The sequence below is a fragment of the Panthera pardus genome, unplaced genomic scaffold, assembly GCF_024362965.1.
Source record: "Panthera pardus isolate Hobbes unplaced genomic scaffold, ASM2436296v1 HiC_scaffold_10, whole genome shotgun sequence".
NCBI lineage: Eukaryota > Metazoa > Chordata > Mammalia > Carnivora > Felidae > Panthera > Panthera pardus.
The window spans coordinates 15,519,485-15,543,567 of NW_026526655.1; the positions used below are offsets into that span (position 1 = coordinate 15,519,485).

General features: G+C 47.6%; 2 protein-coding genes across 3 annotated transcripts in view; one reads left to right on the forward strand and one right to left on the reverse strand.

The window, feature by feature from the left end:
* FARSB (phenylalanyl-tRNA synthetase subunit beta) overlaps nucleotides 1-1,285 on the forward strand; it is a 71,919-nt gene extending 70,634 nt beyond the window's left edge. Inside the window, exon 17 of the mRNA XM_019445802.2 lies at nucleotides 498-1,285. Coding sequence (XP_019301347.2) covers nucleotides 498-649 — 152 coding nt within the window. The 3' untranslated portion in view covers nucleotides 650-1,285. The remainder of the gene's footprint in view (nucleotides 1-497) is intronic.
* Nucleotides 1,286-11,446: 10,161 nt separating this feature from the next.
* Nucleotides 11,447-24,083, reverse strand: part of SGPP2 (sphingosine-1-phosphate phosphatase 2) — a 109,040-nt gene continuing 96,403 nt past the window's right edge. For both annotated transcript variants that reach the window (XM_019445803.2, XM_019445807.2), the window contains exon 5: nucleotides 11,447-12,104. In XM_019445803.2, the coding sequence (XP_019301348.2) occupies nucleotides 11,553-12,104 (552 nt within the window). In that variant the 3' untranslated portion in view covers nucleotides 11,447-11,552. The remainder of the gene's footprint in view (nucleotides 12,105-24,083) is intronic.

Here is a 24,083-nt window from a genome sequence, read left to right on the forward strand (position 1 = left end):
AGAAGGTAGAAAAGACTGAGGGTGGAATAGTAAATGAATTTTTATCCAGCAAGGATGGCTATGGAAAAACCTGTTTCAAAACAGGTTCTTCCCATGTAAGGTCATCAGTTTTACGGTTCACTTTTCCCCTTTGTCCTTCCTCCCTGCCAGGTTCCCCTAGGACTTCTCCAGCTGTGCTCGTCAGCCTCCTTTTCTTGATCCTTCCGGCCTGGAGCTCTGGGATTAAAAAAAAAAAAAAAAAAAGGGGAAGGAAGGAAGAAAAGAAAGAGACAAACCATACAGGACCCTGACTTTGATATTTACTGCTTAACCTTTTCCTTGTAAGAGTTGCTAGCTGTAATACCAAAAGTAATTTCAAGATTAGAAAGTGTGAGGAAGCACTTTCATTTACTAGCCAGTGACTTAAAGAAGTTCTTTTTCAAGCAGACTAGTGAGCCTGCGGTGTTAAATGTCTGTTGACTCTCTGGCCGGGAGAAACATTGATTTCTCTCTTTCAGGCGCTGCTTTCTTCCCCGGGAGATGCGCCGAGATCTTGGCCAGGGGTCAGAGCATCGGGAAGCTCGGGGTCCTTCATCCTGATGTCATCACTAAATTTGAGCTGACCATGCCCTGCTCCTCCCTGGAAATCAACATCGAGCCCTTTTTGTGAAGATGGGTCTCTGCCGTGTGACTCTCTCCCGGAGCGTTCTGCTCCTTCCCTGGTGTCCTTGAGTCGTCTCTGCCCTCCCACCCCCCCTACCCCCCTGGGACCATTCGCTTGCGCTTTAATGTTTAATAAAGTAGGAAGTCGTGTCTGGCTCCGTGTGTAGAGGCCGCCCGCTCCCTGCCTTAGGCCAGCTTGTGCGAACACGCTGTCCGTGAAGCCGCGTTACGAGGAGAAGCCCAGAGGACCGCAGGCCGGAGCCTTGCTGATGAAACCAGCGCTGATGCGGGAGAATGGAAGAATTTGTTCCTTCTCCATCTGACGTGCAGCCAGCAGTGGGAGACAGCAGGAGCTTTGGGAAACGATTAGGGAGCAGCGGCCGTCTGGCAGTTACAGCCTCGAAGTCCTTTGAAAGTGAAAGAAGACTCGAGTATTTGAAGGGCTTGAAGGTGCGTGGGTGTTTCCACTCTGATATCCTGAGACGGAGTTCACGCAACACACATCTGTTCTGCTAGACGAGTTAAAACAAATGTGTTGATAGCAGTGCGGTATGAACATTCGGAAACCATGAAAGAGTATTTTTGCCCCAGGCTATACATTCTGCTGTAATCAATACTATAAAATCATGGCTTTAAATACTTAGTTGAGCAACTAGGTTCTGTCTTATTTTGCAGGGAAGTATTAGGTCTCTCCTCTGACGCTAAGTGTGTCGGTCTGCCTTGTCTTGCCTCCTAATTTACTTTTATTTCTTTGATCTAGACTCCTCCAATAGGTACTGAAAAAAGGTCGAATGTTTGAGATAAGTTCTCAATTCCTGTTAAGATGATGAAACAATAAAATGTAAAACTTTAAGTCCAGTAGAAATAACTAACAAAGTTAGAAAGAATTAGGTTCTTGGAGCTTGTGCTGAGCCTACTACAGAGAAACCCAGCCCTCTTACTGCTCTGAATCAGGGCAGCGGTGTCCAGCCTAGTAAGATTTGTGAACATACAGACTTTCACCACTCCTTCCCTGTTCTGTTTGCGGCATTTAAATGAAGAGAAAGCTCACAAAAAAGAATGTACATCAAAAGGTTTTGTGTCCAGCATACATACCTAAAGATTTCTTACAAGTTAAGACAACCCAGTTTTTTTTTTTAAATGGACAAAAGATTTGAACAGATATTTCCTGCAGATAAATGAAGTAAGCATCGGGAAAAATTCTCAGTCATCGGGGAGATGGCAAATAAAAACCACAGTACGAATTGAAATGGCTGAAATTTGAAAGACTGGCTCATACCAAGCATTGGTGAGACCCGTGCCGTGGGACCTCCGTGTCCTGCTGGTGGAAACAGAGGGAACAGTGTTATTTATAGTAGCTTCAGCCCAAATGTTCATCAGCAGCTGAATAGCTAAATTATAGTACATCCGTATCATGGAGTAGTTTTCGGCAATAAAAGGGGATGAGCTACTGAAGAAGAACATGAATGAATCCCTAAGCATGCTCAGGGGGAAAAAAAAAACAGACCCACGACTACATGTGATTGCACATAAATGAAATTCTATAAGAGTCAGTGGTACAGTGGCTGGCTAGAGCTTGCATAGGGGAAAGGACTGCAAAGGGTAGAGGGCTAAGCTGTTGGGGACGATGGGACGGATCTGTCCTAACTGGCATGGTAGTTAGGATGTAGCTTATTACCTCAGCAAAGATGGGAGAAACATGTTAGCGTAGTTAATACTCTTGCACCCCACATCTATGCCTGGGGTAAAAGCATGAACTGTAGAATTGGTGTGTCTGTTTAAAGTGGTTTACTGGTCCACTCTTCAGGAGATACTGTCCCCCAGTTTCAGGTTGTCTGTAGTTAAAGTCCAGGTTCGTGGGCCATGCGATAGCCATGGTTGAAGTGAGTGGATATCCTGAGATACCCTGTTAGCAGGGAGCCACCTGGATGTTTTTTGGTCAGAAACTACTTGTAATGAAAAACCCACTGACATCTGATTTCTGATTGTATATCCCAGCATGAAAGGGGAAAGATCAACTCCATCCATCACGGGGATGTTTCTGCCCTCTGAAGCAGGGAAACTGTAGGAAGAAAACCGATATCGGCTACGTTAGGAGAAATGAACCACCAGTTTAGGAACTGAGGCTCCACGGCCAGATCATCTTACACTTGTCCCAGCTGAGGCATTTGAACTGGGGCCGGGCCAGTCGTGGGTACTACCAAAACCTATGTTGGAGAAAACACACCTTCTTAGTGAAAACTGGGAGCCCTAGTATGAAAAGGGAAATTAGATATAATTGATTTCTTGTTCTAGCTTACAGAAGACTGCTAGAGCCCGACACTCATGTATTCCTCTCGAGTTTTATATTTTCACCCGTGATCTTGTTGCAACGTGTACGTTTTTATGATAATCATAGGAGATAAAGTAGGAATTCTCCCTGCCTTATGGGAACATTCAACCTCCAGAGAGATTAATGATATGCCCAAAAGTCACATGCTTAACAAATGGGTTTGGGACAATGAGCGACTTGGATTCCCTAGATCACTTGGTGTTTTGTGTCACTTACCTACTTATCCAAAATGTTGGAGTTTTTGAGTTTTATAAAAAACACGGAAAAACAAAGTTAAAAATCTCAACTATAGAAAATCGTACAAAGTTAGACCTTCCCAGGCTCATCTACCCTTTCTGCCCCAGTCTCCTACTGAAGTAACTAACCACTGTTAATAATTTGGCTTGTGCTGTTCCTGACATTTTCCTTAGTTTGGACAGTCAGCCACACACAGGCTCACGATTTTGGGGCCATACTCTACTTACTGATTCGCAACAACCTTCGATTTCTATTTTACATAGTAGTATGTATTTTACATAGTATTTTACATCATGACACTTCACTCACCATGTCTTATTTTTCTAGGTCAGGACCTGTAGACCCACGTCATTCTATTCCTCTGCTGACCTTTGTTTCCAAATCTGCAAGTACAGTGATCAGTGGACCTCCATATGCCAGCCCCAAAACAGTATTAGCTTAGAGGCCATGAAAACCCAGGCCTAATGGCTGTACAAACATCCACATTTGGTATTTGATAGACGCATTCGGAGAGGCGAGGGGCTACTTAGATAGTTCTTACGTGTGCCTTTTACACCCAAACAGTATCTTATCCCAGTAGGTTACATTCCCAGGTGTAAAGAATGTTAAATTATTACCTTTTAAATAGGAGTAGCCCAACTAGGACCCAGCCGGCCCAGCTGGCCCTCTTGCCCTCAGCAACAAGGGGCTCGTCACATTGGGAAAAGAGCACTGCTTACAATCCTGTGTCTCAGTCTTAGCTGCTATTTGTGCTTGAAGCTTTCTGTAAATACCACTAACGCCAATGCTTGGGTATTGAGTTGGCTTTTTTGGTCCATTTTATCCAAAAGCAGACAGGTGGCCTTAAAGGGACACAACTGCCTTCAGTAAAATATGCCCTTTAAACAGCAGAAGCATTTGACACGTCTGATATCTTCCAGGCTGTGGCTTATTATAAGGAGCTTGGATATATTATTTTTAAAAAGGTAGAGGCTGGCATACATAACGGCACTCAAGGCACCAGTACAGCCCTGGGACAATCTACGAGCAGCTCCCTGACCCAGGTCAGGGCGAGGAGATCCGCCTCCTTGGGTAAAGGTACAGGAACCAAACAGCCAGTCCTTGAGAAGGCAGCTGGGCCACAAGCAAGGCCAAGCCGACCCAGAGCGATGTTAGTTTCTACTACTGCCTGCTTTCTTGTCCAGTCTCCCACCCTCCTCTGACTTCCTAGTAAACAGGATGACGACAGACATTGTAACTCAGCTGTGGGTTGAAGAAATATCTCCAGCAAAGGGTTGGATTGAGTTATGTCTATGGCTAAAGCCCGGTATGTTTCCTCTCCCTCATGGGACTGATGCAGTGTGGTAAGAATACGCTCAAGGCCTCCATTCAAGTCTTTGACTCATCCCTAAGGTTTGGCCTTGACTGTCTCTATTTAAGGAGCATGACGTGATTCTGCATAGAAAACATTTTGAAAAGCCCCCCTCTCCCTGTTTTAGGAGGCACTTGTAAGAGATGACTGCTAGGTGATCCAAGTTGCAGATCTTATCAGCCATACAAAGCAGATCTGACCTTTAAGACAGAAAAGTGAGGATGTTGAGGAAACCTGGTAGCGAAATAAAGTTCCTGCACTCCACAAGTCACAACTTTTTGTCCTGAGGAATGAAAATGTTTCTCTAAAAGAAACACCTGCTTAGGGCCAGCAAGAAACCAGTTGTAAAGGATACAAACCTGGTAACCCCCCACGCTGGCGCTGGAATCGTACAGAGTAAAAGACCAATCAGAGATGGCTGGGAGTAGACCTTTCTCAGCTGTGTTAGGTAGAACATCCAAACAGCGTTTGGGGGGACGACACAAGGTAAGCCAGAGGGAAGGGCGCCCTGTGAGCAAACTGCACTGTAGGGAAGAGAGGGACCCTGTAGGTGAGATGCCTTCGGGAAGACACCAGACATAAACCTGCCTGCAAAGGCCCCTGAGTCTCTAGCTGAGTATCGATCAGCCCGTGCACATGGGGGCAGCACCCATTACAGACACTACCTCTAACCATCCACGGAGAACTGAACCATTCATTCCTGGAGCTCACAGAGGGCAGGTCAGAGCTAGAAAACCCCAGGAATCAAAAGGTTATGCGGAGAAGGGCTAGATGGATTTTGCCTCAGGAGTTGGGGAAAACCAACTCTAGACTAAACGCCACTCCAGTTGTGCCTAATAAAGCTTAAAAACAAGGCCAAAAGAATCTGTTTGCAAGAAATGAACTGCATCCTAGAACAGAGCTTAAGGATATTTATAGTAATACAAAATACCCAGCACCCAACAATGTAAAACTCACAGTGTCTGGCATCCAATCAAAAATTACCAGGCAAGCCAAGAAGCTGGGAAACCTAACCAATAATGAGGAAGGGGGAAAAAAAATCAGAAACTGACAAATGTGCCATAGGTGATAAAATTAATAGGATATTATTGTAACTGTCCTCCATATGTTTAAGATGCTAGAGGAAAGACTGAACAAGTGGAAACACAGAAGGTACAGATTTTCAATTTCTAGAGAAGAAAACTATGAGATAAAGGAATAAGCTGATAATAATACCAATACCTATGGAATAACAGCAGAACTGACGGACTTCATGAAAGTTTCACAAAAATAGCTTCCCAGCCAAGTATTCTTACCAGCACCTAATTAAGATGGCTAACGTGGCCTGTGCATACTTTGCCCCTCCCACAGCACCGCCCACCTGGCTCCCACGTGACCCACGCTGCAGTCTGGAAGCCCGGGAGGCCTCATGGTCTCTAGGCTCACAGACGCAGGTACAGGGCGTGGAGGTAGCACCAGCCGGCACCCTGTCCTGTCCTCAGCAGTTCGAGGCTAGCTTTGTCCAGAGGCATTGACATTCTCCGAACACCTCCACTGGGGAAGAATCTGGCTTGTGCTCCCAGCAAGGGGACCCTGCTGTCGTAGCAGGAAAGAGCAAGGCCAGCAGATGTGTCGAGGGTGTGCATGAAAGAAGCGTCACAGCCGGAACTAGCTGCGCCCTGGCTTTTCTTGTTTGTTTTTGCATGCCATATAGACAGGCGTGGAAAAGGAAAAAGGATTTTTGGCTTCATATAGCTCCGTTGTCTCATGTGGCTATAGTTTTAGGAATTTAACATTCTATTCATGGTCCACATTCAACTCTTCTTTTTCATATGCGTCCTGTAAATAGGCAAGTCTGTACTACAGGTGTGCCCCACTTTAAGAAAACAGTGGACACATGGTGTATCCAAAGTAATCCATTAAAGAGCCTTATGTTTACAGAAATGAAGAACTGCCATATGATTAAAAATGCCATTTATAAACAGCGAACCCCTTGGTGCACTTAAAATTCAAGTTAAAAAAAATCAAGACAGCCTTCAGGAAAACATCTATTCTCTAAAACTGGATACATCTACACCACTTGGTTCTTGTTAGCCTCTTACTAGACAACCAGGGATTCAGGGAGGGAGGGAGGGAGGGTGAGCGAGCACATTTACAGGTCTCTCAAAGAGCCAGACCAAGGTAAAATACTTTTACATCAAGTTCCGCGGGCCTAGGTCAGGGAACCGAACAGAGAAAAGAGGGAAACGGACGGAGGCCCTCGCAACTGTCACCTCTGCTGAAAGCTGAACGAGAATGGGCATGAAACTGTGCAGGCGAGGTCAGGTCCAAGACGGCGGAAGGGGAAGGTGCCCACTGCGGCCTGTTAAATGTTCAAAGGAGGAACGATGGGGGAGACTGGGAAGCCACCTCGGATGTCATCTTCTCTGGAATGGCCCCACATGGATGTAAGGAGATGGACTAAGGGGCTCCCTCACCCTTCCTTCCCGTTCTCGTGATTTGGTTCTGCTCGTCCTTTGCTCTGCCACGGCCACCACCGCTCTTCCTGCACACGGTCGTCAACCCCGGCTTTGGTGTGGCTTCCCCTCGGGAGAGCCGCAGGTGTTTGGGGGACGCGTCTCTGGCAAGCTCCGCCCTCGCCATGGAGTATCATCTCGTATCTGCTTCCCGTCACATCATCTGTTCTGCAAGCCTGGCTCGTGTGCTGCCTCTCCCGGGAGCCCCCCTCGACTTGCTGCAGCCCCCAAGCAGGAACTCGTCTCCCCCTCCTCTCGGGCTCCTACGCCCCTACCCTCCAATTCCCTGAGCCAGAGGCTCCTGTCTCCTGCGAGAGCTCCACAGGGCAGGATTACGTCCATCCGGCTCCGCAGGCCCATGGTGCCCGATGTATTAGGTATTGAAAGTACAAACGGGGGCCTAGCCTTGGCCTTGCCAATAGGAGTGGGAGTTTTCTGCACCATTTCAAATAGCGTATTTGGGATGCATGAAGACACAGCCTATCATCGTAACGATGTGGATATGAAACAGGGTCGTATTCATTTGGCTCTGCAGGGTACTTATTCGTGAAAACCGTGTAGTTACCTTAACTAGCAGCACCGATAGCATTTACCTTTCAACTCACAGTGGCATTGGTCTCCAAATATGGTAAGATTCTTTTCCCCCCAAAATTTTTTTTAATATTTATTTGTTTTTGAGAGACACAGAGAGACAGCATGAGCGGGGGAGGGGCAGAGAGAGAGAGGGAGACCCAGAATCCGAAGCAGGCTCCAGGCTCCGAGCTGTCAGCACAGAGCCCGACGCGGGGCTCGAACTCACAAACCGTGAGATCATGACCTGAGCCGAAGTCGGTCTCTCAACCGACTGAGCCACCCAGGCGCCCCGAAGATTCTTTTTAGTATCAAGGAGTCAGAGGAGGGACTCCTTGCGAGCTTGTGCGCCTACCGCTTCCTGCTAATCACATCTACGGCCGCCGTGACACTCCCCAACATCTGCACATGATTGAACTACGACAGCGACAGAGAATTCTAGAGCCTGCCATTTATTTTTGTCACCTCTTTTCAACTCCGGTCCAATGAACCCTGAAAGGTCTAGCAGGAAAAAAAAAAATCCAAGGGAGCACAACCCTAGCTTTTGAAACATGTAACAAGAAGTCATAAGCAAACCAAAAATGATTTTATTTTAAAAAGAATAAATTTACATACACTACATGAGCAAGACATCTGAAACCTTCCAAAATAGAAACCCGGAGCATATGGCCCCGAAACACCACATGCTTTGATTACACTCAAGAAGCCCAAGTTGCCGACGAGGACTAGAAACTCCCATGTTACCAGTGCGACCATCAGGCCTGTTGTAGAGTGATTTCGGCCACGGCCATTCGCGGGTTTTGAGTTCAAGGTCCCTTCTGTGTTTCCTTCTGCATAATGCTGTGGGGCAGATCTGAGCAAAATCAGCATGGAGTGACGGCTGTTTAGGATGACGGTACAGGTTGGAGGTCCCGGCCTGGAATGGTAGTGGGCTGGGGGCAGGCTGAGGACGGTTAGAAAGGAGACATGTTCTGCTTGCCTCCCAGAGGTGCCAGGAGTCCTGAGGACTCTGGCGTCACGGTTTCCAAAGGCAGGGTTGGCCCGACCACAGGTCCTAAGCCTATGTTGGATACATCACGATGAGCTTGACTTTTAAATTCTTAATCCCCAAGTCGCCTGAAGGAGAGGTGCTCTGGGCCACCGCTGAGGCGATTCCAGCAGGGGGCAGTCTTTCCCCAGAGAGAAAATCCAAATGTCTCCAAGGAGCCATAGGGCCTGCTCTTTGAAGGGGCACGCGTGGGGTGTGTGCGACAGCTGCCTGGGAGGGTGTCAGATGAGTGTCGAAGGCCAGCAAGAGGAGGAAGCAGGTAGTGACTTTTCCAATCCGTTTCTGCCGGATTCCAGGCCACAGAGCAGAAGAACTCAAAAACTAAAATTGTCTTCACCAATATACATACTTTTTAAAAAAAATTTTTTATTCAATGTTTTTAATTTTGAGAGACAGAGAGAGACAGACCATGAGCAGGGGAGAGGCAGAGAGAGAGGGAGACAGAATCGGAAGCAGGCTCCAGGCTCCGAGCTGTCAGCACAGAGCCCGACGTGGGGCTCGAACTCACAGCCCGCGAGATCATGACCTGAGCCGAAGTCGGACGCCCAACCGACTGAGCCACCCAGGCGCCCCAGCATACGTTTTATTCTCCAGCTGCAAAACAAGATACTTCAAAAAGGGACCAACCGTGACAAGCCCTTGGGTCATTATTTAATGGGCTACAGCTACCGTATCCATCCTCAATCCAATTGTGTAAATACAGCCTCAAATGCATTAATACGGCGGATTGCTGTCCTATTGTTGGGACTTAAAAGGACAGCATTAAAAATTACACGTACACACTTGAGTGAAGTGTCAGCACCCACTGCCTCGACAACCATTATGGCCTCTCCTTTCAAAAGATACAAGTGGAAAGACCTGATCCTTTTGCTGACCGGCTCCAGAACAATCAACTAAAATCACTTGGCATAAGTATTATCCAGGGCTGCAGGGACTTGCCTCCTCCACTGCACTGGTGGGGCTGGCCCGTAAGTTGGGGCCTCCCCTTTCCTTTCCCATTTCCCCCCCATCATGGTACCACAAATACTGGTCGGAGTTTGCTGTAAGAACAAACGGCAGGTCATTTTGAACCCCGCCTTCTAACTATGGAAAATGTCAGGAGAATTTCAAAGAGAAGCAAAACGTTTTCCTAAAAAAAGTCCTTCTTAATAGACAGGAGCGCTAAGCCAGACAGCAAAGGTCATCCCAACAGAAAGGCCAGGGGAGATGTTTGCAATCGGGACAAATGGGGCTTGAGGTTTTCGCACTGGGGGCAGAGGTTAAGAGCCTAATGTTCAAGGCAGGCTAACTGTCCCCCAAAGAATGTGTATGGAGATGGCATGTTGGGATCACAAGTCATTGATTTCAGTGGTTTGGGTACCATAGTGAGAAAGATACTTCCTTAGCTATGCATCTATGCTAACTTTTCAGGAAATTGTGCATGCTTGTTCCTTATTCTTTAAAAAAAATTTTTTTTAACGTCGATTTCCTTTTTGAGACAGAGAGAGACAGGGTGTGAGCTGGGAAAGGGGCAGGGAAGGAGGGAGACACAGAATCCAAGGCAGGCTCCAGGCTGTGAGCACAGAGCCCGACACAGGGCTCGAACTCACGAACCACGAGATCGTGACCTGAGCCGAAGTCAGACGCTTAACCGACTGAGCCACCAGGCACCCCTGCTTATTCCTAATTCTTAAGAACTGAAGAGGAGCCTGCAGAGAGAAGCTGCCGGTGTTTGCATAAGATCCCTGCCTAAGTCTAATGAGGACACGCACAGGCTTAAAGGGTGTGTTGCGTTCGGTCATGTTGTTTTCCCAAGAGAGGCCGACCCTGTTCTTGCCTTAACTACCCTTAAAAACTGCCGAGAGACAAGAGGCGGGAAGATGGAGAGGGAGCCCCGATTCTACTTAGTAGGTGAGAAAACAGGTTTACGCAAAGTAGATGAGAAATGGAGGAGTGATGTCCCCGGAGGCCCAGTCCCCCCCTTGTCAGGCCCCAGGGGGGATTAAGTTCATCTGTTCTAGTGATCCACTTTCACAGGCAGCTGACAGGGCCTCCCCAGTTGGTAAGGAAGCCAAAAAAAAAACCACCTACAGATGGGCAGAGTGCTGGTCCCAAGTCCCTGGGAAGCAGGAGAGAGCGGGACACTCTGAGAAGCCCAGATAAAGTGAGGTGGGATCCAGGTTTCCTGGATCCGAAGAGTGTAGAAATGCTACCCGGAATTCTGCAAAACGCACGGACGAGGAGGAGCGATGCTGTTTGAATACGTGCACCCACAGAGAGCGGGACTCAGGAGGAACACAGGCTCTCGCCCACCATCTCCCAGCGTCGCCCCCCGCCTCTTTATCGCTCCACGGGGAGCTCTGCAGCGCCCTTGCCACCCAAGCGGGCACAGTCTAGCGTGATCACAACAGCAAAGTCACCCTGTCCCAGGAATGCGGTCCTACACGGTGACACCCCTTCTCTGGACCAACCAAGTTTGGACCCGAGACTCAGTCATGGGCAAGGTCGTAACTGAAGAGAGACGCCTGACCTCCAGCCTCTCCGATCACGCCTGTCTCTTTCGGATCTCCCAAGCCAGGCCACGATTCCTGCCAGCCCACGACTAGGTCCAGGGTCCCTGGGGTGGGGGGACCCTTAAAGAACGGACCATGGGTTTAGCCTGGCTTCACCCGCAGCATGATGCTTACAGACCACTGGCCCCCAGGAGACTGGATTTCCCTTCGCACAGCAGCAATATTTATCGCAGACGTCAGCAAAAGAAACATGGGACTCGGGATTTTTCTTTTTTTTTTTCTTTTTTTTTTTTTTAAGAAAAACGTATGGTCGAAACTTGCCCACCCAACTACTTTCCTGTTTTGGCTCTCCTGCCCAGTGGGCTACTTCCCAACCATTTGAGGTTCAGAGCAATCCCAAAAACCTGTGCAGCATTGGCACAAAGGTTGTGGCGCAGATGCCCACAGATGTGTAGGTGACGAACTTGTAAGGCACTTCGATCTCTAGTCTCCGCCTGGCCTCCTTGTTCCTGGTGACCACCTTGAACCACGAGTATAGCACTTGCAGCGAGAGATTCTGTACAAGTTGGCGGACCAGAAGGATCAGCACGATTCCCACGACGAATTTGGTCAGACCCAAAACTACCATGTCGGTGGTGAGCGGCGGGATGTTCTGAATGACAGGGAGGGACTCGGCGGGCGCGGACACGAGCTGGAAGAAGTGGTTGATCCAGAACCCTAAGGTCACGCCCGCCCCCGCGGCCAGAATGGTTGTGGTGTCCGCTCGGGTTGGGCTGTAGCAGTCGGACACGGGGTAGTTGTAACACAGGAAGAATGGCACCACGATGACACAGACGGGGAAGAGGGGGCTGGCCGAGTCCAGGCGATCGATAAGGGTCCAGGCGGGGTAGGTGAGGACAATGAGGACCGCGGTGACCAGGATGCCACCCAGCACATCCTGTGGGGAGGAGAGAAAAGAAGGGTGTAAGCCAGCGAGTGCTTCCCTGTGGACAGGTATCACTTGAGTCCAATCGGGTCCCTTTGACGCCGAAAGGACAATTTGCACATTGCTTTCCCTTACACTGCGGTAAAAAATGGGAAGTTGTACAAATTTGACCACAGGAAAAACCACGGCGCTATTCACGTTACGTATTTGCCAGTTTTTCTGTCCTTTGGAAAAAATGCTACGTGTTTTCTTAACGAACAGCCCGGACCGCTTTTTTCCTAGATCTTCTATTATTTGCATTTAATATTCTATCACAAGTATTGCCTTTAACCTCACAGAGGGGGGCGTCCTCCTTTCCTGGCAGCCTGGGGCTGGGGCTGCGGCTGGAGGAGGAAGTCAGGTGCTGGGGAGGCCCCTGCACACAGCAAGCTGCCCTTTGTCACCTCTAAGGTACATTTACGGGGGGTGGTTTGAGAAGAGACTTTGGACGTGCTCCGTCTTCTGAGACGGAATTTCCAACAGCGTGCAGACAACCTTAGCCAGTGGACATTCCATGCTGCTCTTAACCAATCCTTCCTTTTGGGACATATTAGACTGTGGTCTTCTTTCTTTCTTCTGTTCCTCTCTTTCCCCTTCCTTATTTTTTTCCCCCTCTCTCAGTCCCTCCTTTCCTTCCCTCCTTAAATGCTTATTTAAAATAAAGGGGGGCCTGGGTGGCTCAGTCGATTATGCGTCCAACTTCAGCTCAGGTCACGATCTTGCCGTCTGTGAGTTCGACTCTGCTCATGCCTCTCTCTCTCTTTCTCTCAAAAGTGAAATAAAAACATAAAAAAAAAAAATGTTAAATACTTTAACCCCTCAATGTCACCCATCGTCTCCTTCCCTTCGCGTTCTCATTGCAAAATTCACCAGAAGGCAAAGTCTTACTGGAATTAACAGAGGCTCACATCAACTCAGAGAGTGAAGAACTTGCCGAGGTTTTGTGACAACGTTTCACAAGGATTTTTTTTTTTTTGGAAGTTTACAGTTGAAAACTCAAAATTTTTCCCTGAGGCATCGGAAAATCTGGAAGGCACCAGAAAGTACTACAGAGGCATTACCGGAAATCTGAAAGCTGCTGAAAAGCAGAAGAACTAAAGATCCCTGTTTCCATCACCTAGAGTCAACCCTGTCTATGTACGGGGCGTGTGGCCTGCCGCTGTCTAGGATTCATTTCGACTTCGAGTTCTCGGGAAGAGACGTTCTTTCTTCTTCTGAAGGCGGTACCCTGTGTTTATTCAGCGGCTCGTTAATGTTCAGCTTTTCTGAATGTTACCCTGCATCACGCTGACTCTTCTGCGACCCCCAAGAAGTCTCTTTTCTCCACATCCTCCTCCTTCCGCATCCGAGACACGGGCATTTCCAGACTCCGTCTTCCAGCCTGATGTGTCTCCTCCCTCGGGGAGTATAACACACTGGCTTCCCCCCTCCAGCCTCCCCGTGGGGATCTCAGATCTGGGGTTTCAGGGGTCTCTCTCCGACGTGAGTCCTGCTTCTCTTGGCCCAATGCTGGACATTTTCACCCAGATGGACAGCCCCGCACACCAACTGGGCTAAAATAGAAACGACCAACAAGCAAAAAGAGACAGGAGCAAAGGAAATGAGTTTACAGAAAAGGAAATAGCGCCTCTTAAGCACACAAAAACATACCTGAACCTATGAGTACGTGGAAATTAAACTGGGCAGAGGAGACATTAAAACTTATGTTCACCGAACAGTCACCACGTGAATGTTTATAGCGGTTCTGTTTATAATCCTCCCCCCCCCCCCCAAAACTGCAAACAACCTCAAAGCCATTCACCGGGTGAACGCGTGCTACATTCATTGGCCAGGATGCTTCCGCGCGATAAAAAGTAACACACTCCTGATGCGTGCAACAGCTTGGAAGCAAATCTCCAGGGAATTCCGATTGGGGAAAAGCCGCTCTCCAAGGGTCACATGCCGCATGGTTCTATTTACGTGACATCCTCTAAAAGATACAACCCTAGTGACAGAGAACAGATCAGCGGCTGCCAGGGGGGAGGGGTGGGGGGAGGGTGTTTGGGGGGATAAAGAAACCGTTCCGTTTTGTGTGCATGGCCAACCCCAATCTGTACAGGTGTTAAAATCCATAGAGCCACATACCGAAAACAAAGGCAACTTTACTGTTACTACAAATCACATTTCAAGCCAAAAATTAAAAGGTGGTGGGTTCCCCCCCCCCCCCCCCCCCCCCCCCCCCGTTGCTTTCACTAAATAACACAGTGGGGCGTCTGTGGCTGTGTGGAAAGCAACGTCTGGACTCCTACAGGTTCCCGGCTTGTCCCTCCCTCCTCCCCCCACCCCCACCCAACCTGTGCTGGGAATGCTCCCCTCACCCCAGAAGTTTGAAAACGTTCTGCTGAGGAAGCAGTAGAAAGGAAAGGGGACTCCTGTCCGTGCGACTGTAGGAGTGCAAAATGGCACAACCCTTGTGGGGGAAGAAAGTTTTAATTTCACCTCTCTGACCCGCAGTCTCATTCTGGGACTTGGCCATAGGGATCCATCTGCCTCTAGCTGCAAAGAGGTGTGTATTTTCTTTCTTTTTTTTTAACATTTTTTTTTTTTTAATTTTTTTTTTTTCAACGTTTTTTTATTTACTTTTGGGACAGAGAGAGACAGAGCATGAACGGGGGAGGGGCAGAGAGAGAGGGAGACACAGAATCGGAAACAGGCTCCAGGCTCCGAGCCATCAGCCCAGAGCCTGACGCGGGGCTCGAACTCACGGACCGCGAGATCGTGACCTGGCTGAAGTCGGACGCTTAACCGACTGCGCCACCCAGGCGCCCCTTTAACATTTTTTTTAATGTTTACTTATTTTGGGGAGACAGAGAGACAGAGTGCCAGCGGGGGAGGGACAGCGAGAGAGGGAGACACAGAATCCGAAACGGGCTCTGAGCTGTCCGCCCAGAGCCCGACGCGGGGCTCGAACCTACAAAGCGCAGGATCGTGACCTGGGCTGGAGTCAGGTGCTTAGCCGGCTGAGCCACCCAGGTGCCCCAAGAGGTGTGTATTTTCAAGTTGTCCAGTGTGGTAGTGTTGGCGATAACAGGAGGCTGGAAAAATGCCAAGTTCCACCTATAGGGACCGGTTAGATCGAACCACGGTCGAGCCACACGACGGAATACTCTGTCTCTATGAAATGGGTGAGGAGGTTCTGACATGGAACTTTTTTTTTTTTTTTTTTTTAAAGTTTATTTATTTATTTATTTTGAGAGAGAGGGTGAGCTTGAGCCGGGGCGGGGTGGAGAGAAGGGGAGAGAAAAAGAATCCCAAGCAGGCTCCGCACCGTCAGCACAGAGCCCGACGTGGGGCTCGAACTCACGAACCTTGAGATCACGACCTGAGCCGAAATCTAGAGGCAGACGCTTGACTGGCTGAGCCACCCAGGAGCCCCTCTGACGCGGAATTTTTAAAAGCACAGGGCAGGCCAGTGTGCCTAACATGCTGCCATTTTCATTTTTAAAAAGATGGGAGAATATACAGCTAAGTTCTTCCCAGAATACGCAAACAGGTCCACTTAAATGGCGGGGGACACGGTGGGCAAGGAGACTTTTCACAGGACACCCTCGTGTGCCTTCTGAATTTTATTACCATGTAAACGTGCTGCCTCCTTAAAAAAATTCAAGTGAAATAATTCAGCGTCTCCTCTTCCAAACAGGATCTGCCTTTCAATTCCCAGATGGAGTGGGGATCCCAGGTGAGCCCAGCTGTGTCCTCCATGGGGATTTGGGCATACGTGGCAAACGGTGGCGGGGGGGGGGGAGGGGGAGATGGCCTGCTAAGATGTCACCTTAGGACTGAGAGCATCTCGTCTGCGAGTCTTAAAGGAACACACAGTTCTGAGGCAAGGAGGAGACCCAGGTCCAATGAACTCAAACACCCCAAACAAGCCTTTACTCTCAGTGGGGAAGAGAAGATTCTACCACTCAAATGATGTCCCGGCCAGCCCCACCAAAGTCCCATCTGCGTTCTGAAGGAGTCGGAGAGAATGAAGAGAGTCATTCTGCCTCAGTGTATAAAACACAGAGCTGAAGAAGGCTGTTTTGAGGTCCCTCTGGCGGAGGGCGCTCCAGTGGGAAGAACACATTCCTCCTCGTACCTGTTGGCCACAGTGCCCTTGGTGAGACCCACCTGGCAGGACGAAGGCAGAGGGCCCGCCTCATTCACTCTGGCCCTTGGATCCATCTTGGGTATAGACCTGCGGAGCCTGGAGGGGCAGCTGAAGAGACGCTGGTGACAGGCAGACCAGCGGGGGAGGGGCCTGGTGGGGCAGGACTCAGCAGCCACAGCATCTCCTAGACGAGCTACGGGGCAGTGACCGCCGGTACCTGCGAGCTGCTGAGCCTGGAAGGCAAGGAGGCAGGACCAACCTGCTGACCTAGGCGGGGAGCAAGGGACACCATACTGTCTCACCCCAAGGAGTCGCTAGGGGGGCTCAGACTGGTTGGAGCGCCCCGGGGAGACTCCCTCTGAAACCCCAGAAATATTTTGTGGGGATATTTCTGTTCGGGGTGGGGATATACACAGGTGTGCAGGGTGTTAGAGGTTTGGAGTGATCTTGTGGGTGTTCGGGGAGATTCGCCCCAGTCTCCCTGGCCCCAGAATCTCAGGGTCCTGTTGGCCACACTGAGCACTCCCTCTCTTCGCTGCCCATAAGCTCCCATTGCCGTGTTCTGCGGAGTCCTCCCCCCGCACAAATCCCTGCTCCGGCTGTCACCACCCCGAGGTCAAACCTTCACGTCACCTCCTGCCTCCCACTCTCCCGACCGCCTTCCTGATGGCTGTTTCTTTTTTTTTTTATTTTTTTTTAAACGTTTATTTATTTTTGAGACAGAGAGAGACAGAGCATGAACGGGGGAGGGGCAGAGAGAGAGAGGGAGACACAGAATCGGAAGCAGGCTCCAGGCTCTGAGCCATCAGCCCAGAGCTCGATGCGGGGCTGGAACTCACGGACTGCGAGATCGTGACCTGAGCTGAATTCGGATGCTTAACCGACTGAGCCACCCAGGCGCCCCCTGATGGCTGTTTCAATAGCAAATGTTCTCCAATGTTCTTGTGGAACATGAACACTTTGGAATCCCTGAGGAAGACTATTACAATACAGACGTCAGGAGCACCTGGGTGGCTCAGTTGGTCGAGGGCCAGACTTCAGCTCCGGGCACGATCTCATGGTTCGTGAGTTCGAGCCCCGGATTGGGCATTGCACTGAAAGTATGGAGCCTGCTTCGGAGCCTCTGTCTCCCTCTCCCTCTGCTCCTTCCCCCGCCGCCCCCCTCCCAGAAATAAATAAACATTAAAAAAAAATTTTTAATGCAGATTTTATCAAATGCAGGGGATGCAAGTGTGGCCCAGGAGCCTGCATTTAACACCCGACACAATGCTGAGGTAAAAACTTGGAGAATTACTAGCCTCCGGACTGAGCGCCAGAGTCTATGTGCCATGGGTTTGATCGGTCTACCATTCTCGGGGGTTCCCTCACTGCTTTCCCATTTGAACTCTCCATTACGGTCAGAGGCGGCTGCTCGCTTTCGCCAAACACGCCCAGTGCAATCTATTCCCTCTAGCTTTTTGCATTCCCTTTATCTACAGCACACTTGAACCACGTCTCTGCAGACCATGTCAGTTCATCTAAGGCTCGGCTCAAAAGCCACTTCCTTTCCCAAATATCTTCGTGTGTCACCACCGTTGGAAATAACCCTCCCTGAATTGAATGTGAAGGCCCTTGCTTCAAATCACTCCCGAAGCCCTTCCTTCATATTGTCTTTGCTGCGGCCATATGTCTGCACACTCTTCCCCTGAGTTGATTAAAAGACGCTGATCAGCAAGCTTCTCTTAGGTCTCCAGACTTCCAGCATAGATCCTGGCCTATAGCACATGCGGGCCCTTCTCTTCTCCTGAATGTCCAAAATCGTTAATACCCCCTGTTGCAACACATAAAAGAAAACGTGCCTGCCTGCCTGCCTTCTGTCTTTTTCTGTAACTGCAGTTACCAAATTCCCAGACATCTGGTTGGAATATTCTTCACAAATGAATTCTGTTCGTCTCCAATGCTTCAGGAAGAGTGGACTCTCTTGGTTCACAGCCCTAGCGTTTGAGGCAACGGTAATCTCAGCCAACGTGGCTGCTGGCATAGAGGTTTCTCCCTGCTAGCCAACACAGTTGGATTTTCTGCCATAAAAGGTGATGTTGTAATAACGACGGTTTGTTATTTTTATAAGGAAAATACTTGAACCATCGCTTATGAGCTTTCTAATTCGGGGCTCTAAATCTTTAGTAATAAAATTATCCTAAACAGCTTCTAAAAATAAGGACTGTAACGCTTGAAAATTCAGGAACAACTTTTTGTGTTAATTTTTCCGAGCTACTCAGTTCGCAGAAACTATAGAAACTGACAAAAATCTCCATTTCAGAATTGGATCTGCTGTTTTGATTCTGGAAAATTCTAAACGAGCAGGTGATTTCTTTGGAACCTCTGCTGTTTGGCACAGCACATGGGGCTAGAGAGAAAACAGTTCCCAGGTCTCTGGAAAGGCGAAGACGGGCTGTGGGCAGGGGTCAGTGCCGAGGGCACAAGGGCAGAGGTGGGGAGCCAGGAGCCAGCTCTGGGACAAAGCTGTCCTGAGCAGGTGGATCTGACAGGCAGGGTAGAGAGAAGAGAGGGAAGGGCGCAGGTGACTTACAGGGAGATGTGACTGGCACGGGAGATCAGGAAAAGAGCTGGTGACAAAGCATGGGAGGGAAGGACATGAGGGCAAAAATGGCAGAATAGACGTTCCTTACTTTGCAAAAAAAAAAAAAAAAAAAAAAAATCCCCACCAAACGTCTTTCCATAGAACATATATAATTAGCCTAGAAACTGCACAACAAATACACAATTCACTGCCTTGCCCCAATTATTCCACTCCTAGGAAGTTATTCTAAAAAAAATCCAAAGAAAATAATAAAGCCGTTCACAAAGATCCACGTATAGGGATGATTCTCATTGGATCGGTTCAATTCACAACCAGTCAAGTCAACTAAGTAACACATGCCCCACCGTGGAACAATCCGAAAATAGAAATAAGCAAACATAGCACAAGGACTGGGGCATACATTGTAACAATAAAGAATTGGGAAAGAGGCAAATCAAGCATGCTGTGTTAAGACAAAAACATGTACTGCTTTCTTATTTAATAACCTAGCATGAACATTTTACATTTGAGAAGATACACTTAGGAGCCGTATTTTTTATGGTTTCAAAGCACCCGTAAGTGAGATAATATCAAGCAGGATACAAACTTTCCATAAAGGATGTCCTAGATTTATATAAATATATACTTGCATGGATGGATAAAACGTCAGAAGGGATCAACTAAAATGTTAAAAGTAGTTTTTTTTTTTTTTTCCTATTTGCATGTCACAGATGATGATTATCTTCTCCACGCTTTGTGGTATTTTGTAAATTTTCTAGTCAACACCTATCATTTTAATATAGTGAAAAAGTAATCCAGGTGAAGAAATCAGGATGTTAAAATGAGAATGTGTCAACACAGCTGAAAAGAAAAAATACTTAACTGATGCTTATAAATTTTCACATCACGCCAAAAAAATGAAACCCCCCATGCGTCTATAGGACACTCAACGTATCATTCCCCCACGACGTAAGTAACATTTAAAATAAAGGCACATAAGCTCCATGGCCAGGATTGTTTGAATCCGAGCACATTGTTTGAAAATATAATAAATCTTTAATTTACCATCCTGGGTTTAAGCAAAACCTTTCAAATTACTTGGGAAAAAAAAAATTACAGGGGACTACCATTTTCCAAAGTTACTATGCAGAAAGATGATTTTTGTCCCTATTCTCATTTTCACTTATAAAACTGAGTATTTAGATAAAAGCTTGAGCTTTATTGTGTCTCATTACAGAAAACGATGATAAAGACAGGCAATCTGGAATGTTCAGGAAAGAATGCTAATCAAGCTAGCCCAAGCATCGGGGCGAACTTCAGTGAGTGCTTATAGAAAACACATAAAAATCGTGTTTTTATTCTTAGCCAAAGGGAAACACGCCTCCTGGTGAACATCTCTAGATATTTCAGCCACAGGCCCCAACCCTGAGAACTGCCAGCGTTTGTGAATTCGGACCCTACATGTCATTCCCATATGCGGCTCACTGGGCCAAATTCACATTCTATCTCCAAACATCTTCGCTGAAGAATGCTATTGAGTAGACCAACACAACACAAGGTTAGCTAACTAGAAAGAAGTGGGGAGAACAAACCCATTCATTCAATTGTTAGGAAAGAATGCATTCAGATCTTGGAACCATTTATGCCGAGGGGTCCGGGATTCTGGCATCTTCCCCTCCGCCAGGTCCCCCGCAGAGAATGTGAAGGGCCCTCTCTGCCCTTGGCCGCCTTCACAGAGCGAGCTGAAGCCAGGCGCAGAGTAAAAGCCAAGACCTATTTCTTTGTACGTGCAGTGAATGCTCTCAATGCGAGCAGACCCTGACATGAAAAACAAACTAGAAAAAAAAAAAAAAATCCCAAGCTCCTACAAATCTTCTAGCAAATAACTTTCAGTGACAGATCAAGGTTTCCTAGTTAACGCCCTCGGAATACTCGCTCGTTGCCCCGCTAGCCCACAGTTAATTCAATTTCTGAGAATAATGTCGATGAGATTCAGTAAAAGCCAAATGGAAAGAGGGAGGCAACACTGTTCATGGATATGAATATGATTACAGAGAGAAACCTGCATGTTATGTGATTAGCATACGTATAGAGGAGAAAGAAGGAATGCGTAAGTTGAAAAATATTAATTTCCTACTGAAACCCACCACTGTTCACAGGGACCAAGCAAAAGCAGATTTACCTTGCCACACGGTGTGAGCAGAAGCAGTAGAATGTCCTGAAATTCACGGCTCTTTGAATGGGGGGGGGGGGGACTCCGTCACTGATGCCCCTCCCTGCCGTGTCATGACTGTTGTCTGCACCACCTGATACCCAAGCACAAATCTAGGACTAAGGATCATGAGGCATGGAAATCTATGGCCATAAAGAGAAAGCCTGGAAAAAGACGTCTTAAGTTTTTTCTCAGTTCGTTTTAAAAGTTTATTTATTTGAGAAAGAAAGAGAGGGCACGGAAGTGGGGTGAGGGCAGAGAGAGAGGGAATCCCAAGCAGCACAGAGCCCAACGACAGGGCTTGAACTCACGAATCGTGAGATCAAGACCTGAGCCGAAATCAAGAGTCAGATGCTCCACCCACTGAGCCACCCGGGGGGCCCCCAGGAGGACTTTTTGAATACTCACTAAGCTCAGGAGTCACTGATGAGGGAGAAGAAAGTATGCCAGCTTTCGCCTTCTGCAATTTAAAAATAAATGCTCACTTTCCAAGTGAGCACATCTAAACCTCCATTAGAAATTATGTTGACATTTTTAACAGAAAATGGTTTTCTGTAAGTGTGTTAAGAAAAGTTACATAAAACTTGGACATGAGGCAAAAAAAATAACCTTTTTTCAGAGAGAGAGAGAGAGAGAGAGAGAGAGAGAGAGAGAGAGAGAGAGAGCACAAGAGAGCGAAGGGCAGAGAGAGAGGGAGAATCCCACAGGGGGCAGAGAGAGAGAGAAGTGGGGCTTACCCAGGGCTCGTGTTTGTTTTTGTTTTTTTTTTTAACCTGAAGCAGGGCTCATGTTCACCCAAAGCGGGACTTGAACTCAAGAACTGTGAGATCATGACCTGAGCCGAAGTCAGATGCTTAATGACTGAGCCACCCAGGCTGCCAAAAATAAACTCACTTCAATGTCATATGGGGGGAAAGGCCATCTAAGGATTACAGAAGAACAGTGCCCCGTTCACTACTGATTAGAGGTCTCAGACTTCACGGAGTGACAGGCGAGTTGACAGATTTTCATTTGGCAGAGGTGCAAAAGATTTCCGTCCAGCGGAAATGATAACCCCAAAGGTTACAGTTTGTTACTCTGTAGGATAGTAACCAGTTTTGTACATAACTCAGCAGTCTCCAAGTAATACTTATTAAATTGTAAGTACTTAGTTCCTTATACCTTGCTGGCTCCATCATTAATTAATCAGTTGAATAAAATCTTTGACTCAGTTTATATGTGGGCAAGACTTATGATTTTCCCATTTAAAAATTATCGTCTAGCAAGTAATTATTTCAATGGTTATTCCTGTGACTAATTATCTTGGATGATTGAATATGTACATTCCATATAACAACAAACAACAATGGTTTTCTTGTTTTACGTTGTATATTCACTGCTTCGCTAAACAAGCGAACAGGGCAGGTGTTAATTTTTTTTTTTTTTAACGTTTATTTATTTTTGGGACAGAGAGAGACAGAGCATGAACAGGGGAGGGGCAGAGAGAGAGGGAGACACAGAATCTGAAACAGGCTCCAGGCTCTGAGCGGTCAGCACAGAGCCCGACGCGGGGCTCGAACTCACGGATCTCACGTGAGATCTCACGTGAGATCATGACCTGAGCCGAAGTCAGACCCTTAACCAACCGAGCCACCCAGGCGCCCCCAGGTGTTAATGTTTCTTAATGTGATGACACTATAAGATACTACTGCATGCTTTTTACAATATCAATATTAACTAGAAATATATTTAGGTATATGTGTCTAAACTTTAGTCCATATACAGCATGAGTTAGGAAATAATCATCTGCTTGTCTTGGCTTCACAGGATCGAACAAGTCCCAACAGTAGACCTTCGTGAAACAGACAGAATTTCCCCACCCATAATTCGCATTAATATGAACAGCTCTAACTATGATGAATCACAAGGCTAGGCGGGTCAACAGGATTATGACATTAGATCAAACAAGCTTCGAGACAGGTTATAACATCATCTTTGACAACTGCTAAGCAGCTTGTAAGAATGAAACTATAGGGAAGGACCATCTGCTTCAAGACACAAAAGGCACTGTCAAACATTTAAGCGATTTTTCTCCAATCTGGGTGGGCAGAGGGGCCTCTGAGCAAGAAGAGAACAGAAGAAAGTCATGTTCAATGCAATAGAATTGAACAGGCCCATGCAGGTTGAAATTTAATTGGCGTTGTCCCCATATTTGCTGGGAGATTGTGTGTAGGGTGTTTCGGTGCTTTTCAAATCGTATCTTGCATTAGAACCTGCTGGGAAGCTTCCTAAAAGTCAGGTTCTGATTCAGTGGGTCCAGGTGGGGCTGGAGAGTCTGCATTTCTTTCTTTCCTTCCTTCCTTTCTTTTTCTTTCTTTCTTTTGCTTTCTTTTTCTTTCTCTTTCTTTCTTTCTCTCTCGTTTATTTGAGAGAGACAGAGAGAACGAACAAGCAGGGGGAGGGGCAGAGAGAGGGGAGGGGCAGAGAGAGGGGGACAGAGGATCCAGAGCGGGCTCTGTGCTGACAGCAGCGAGCCTGATGCGGGGCTCGAACTCATGAACCATGAGATCATGACCTGAGTCAAAATCAAGAGTCAGGTGCCTAACTGACTGAGCCACCCAGGCACCCCGAGAGTCTGCGTTTCTAACAAGCTCCCAGGTGATGCTGAGGCTGCTGGTCAGGGGACTACAATATGAATGCCCAATACCATCTCACCCTGCTAAAAATCCCTGAGGCCAGCATGGGCTTTTCATGGTGAATGTAGCAGGTCAGAGCTTCTGGAGTGTTTTGGAATATGCAGAAGAGTACGATTTCGGAATCATAGGAGTACCACACAAAGGTGAGACTATAGCTTTTGAAAGTCCTAAGGTGATAGTCTGATGTAGAAACTCTTGTGTGTAGAACCAGATACAAGAGAAAGATCTGAAGATTCTTTGTTGACCTAGTGCTCATATTTAGAGGAAAAGTAAATCTGTGCCAGTCCTTTGTCACTGACCTTAGGAAATGCTGGCCTGAACCCTTGAGTCCTGGCTCCCTGTGCAAAATAGAACTTCTGGAGGGCACGGTCTG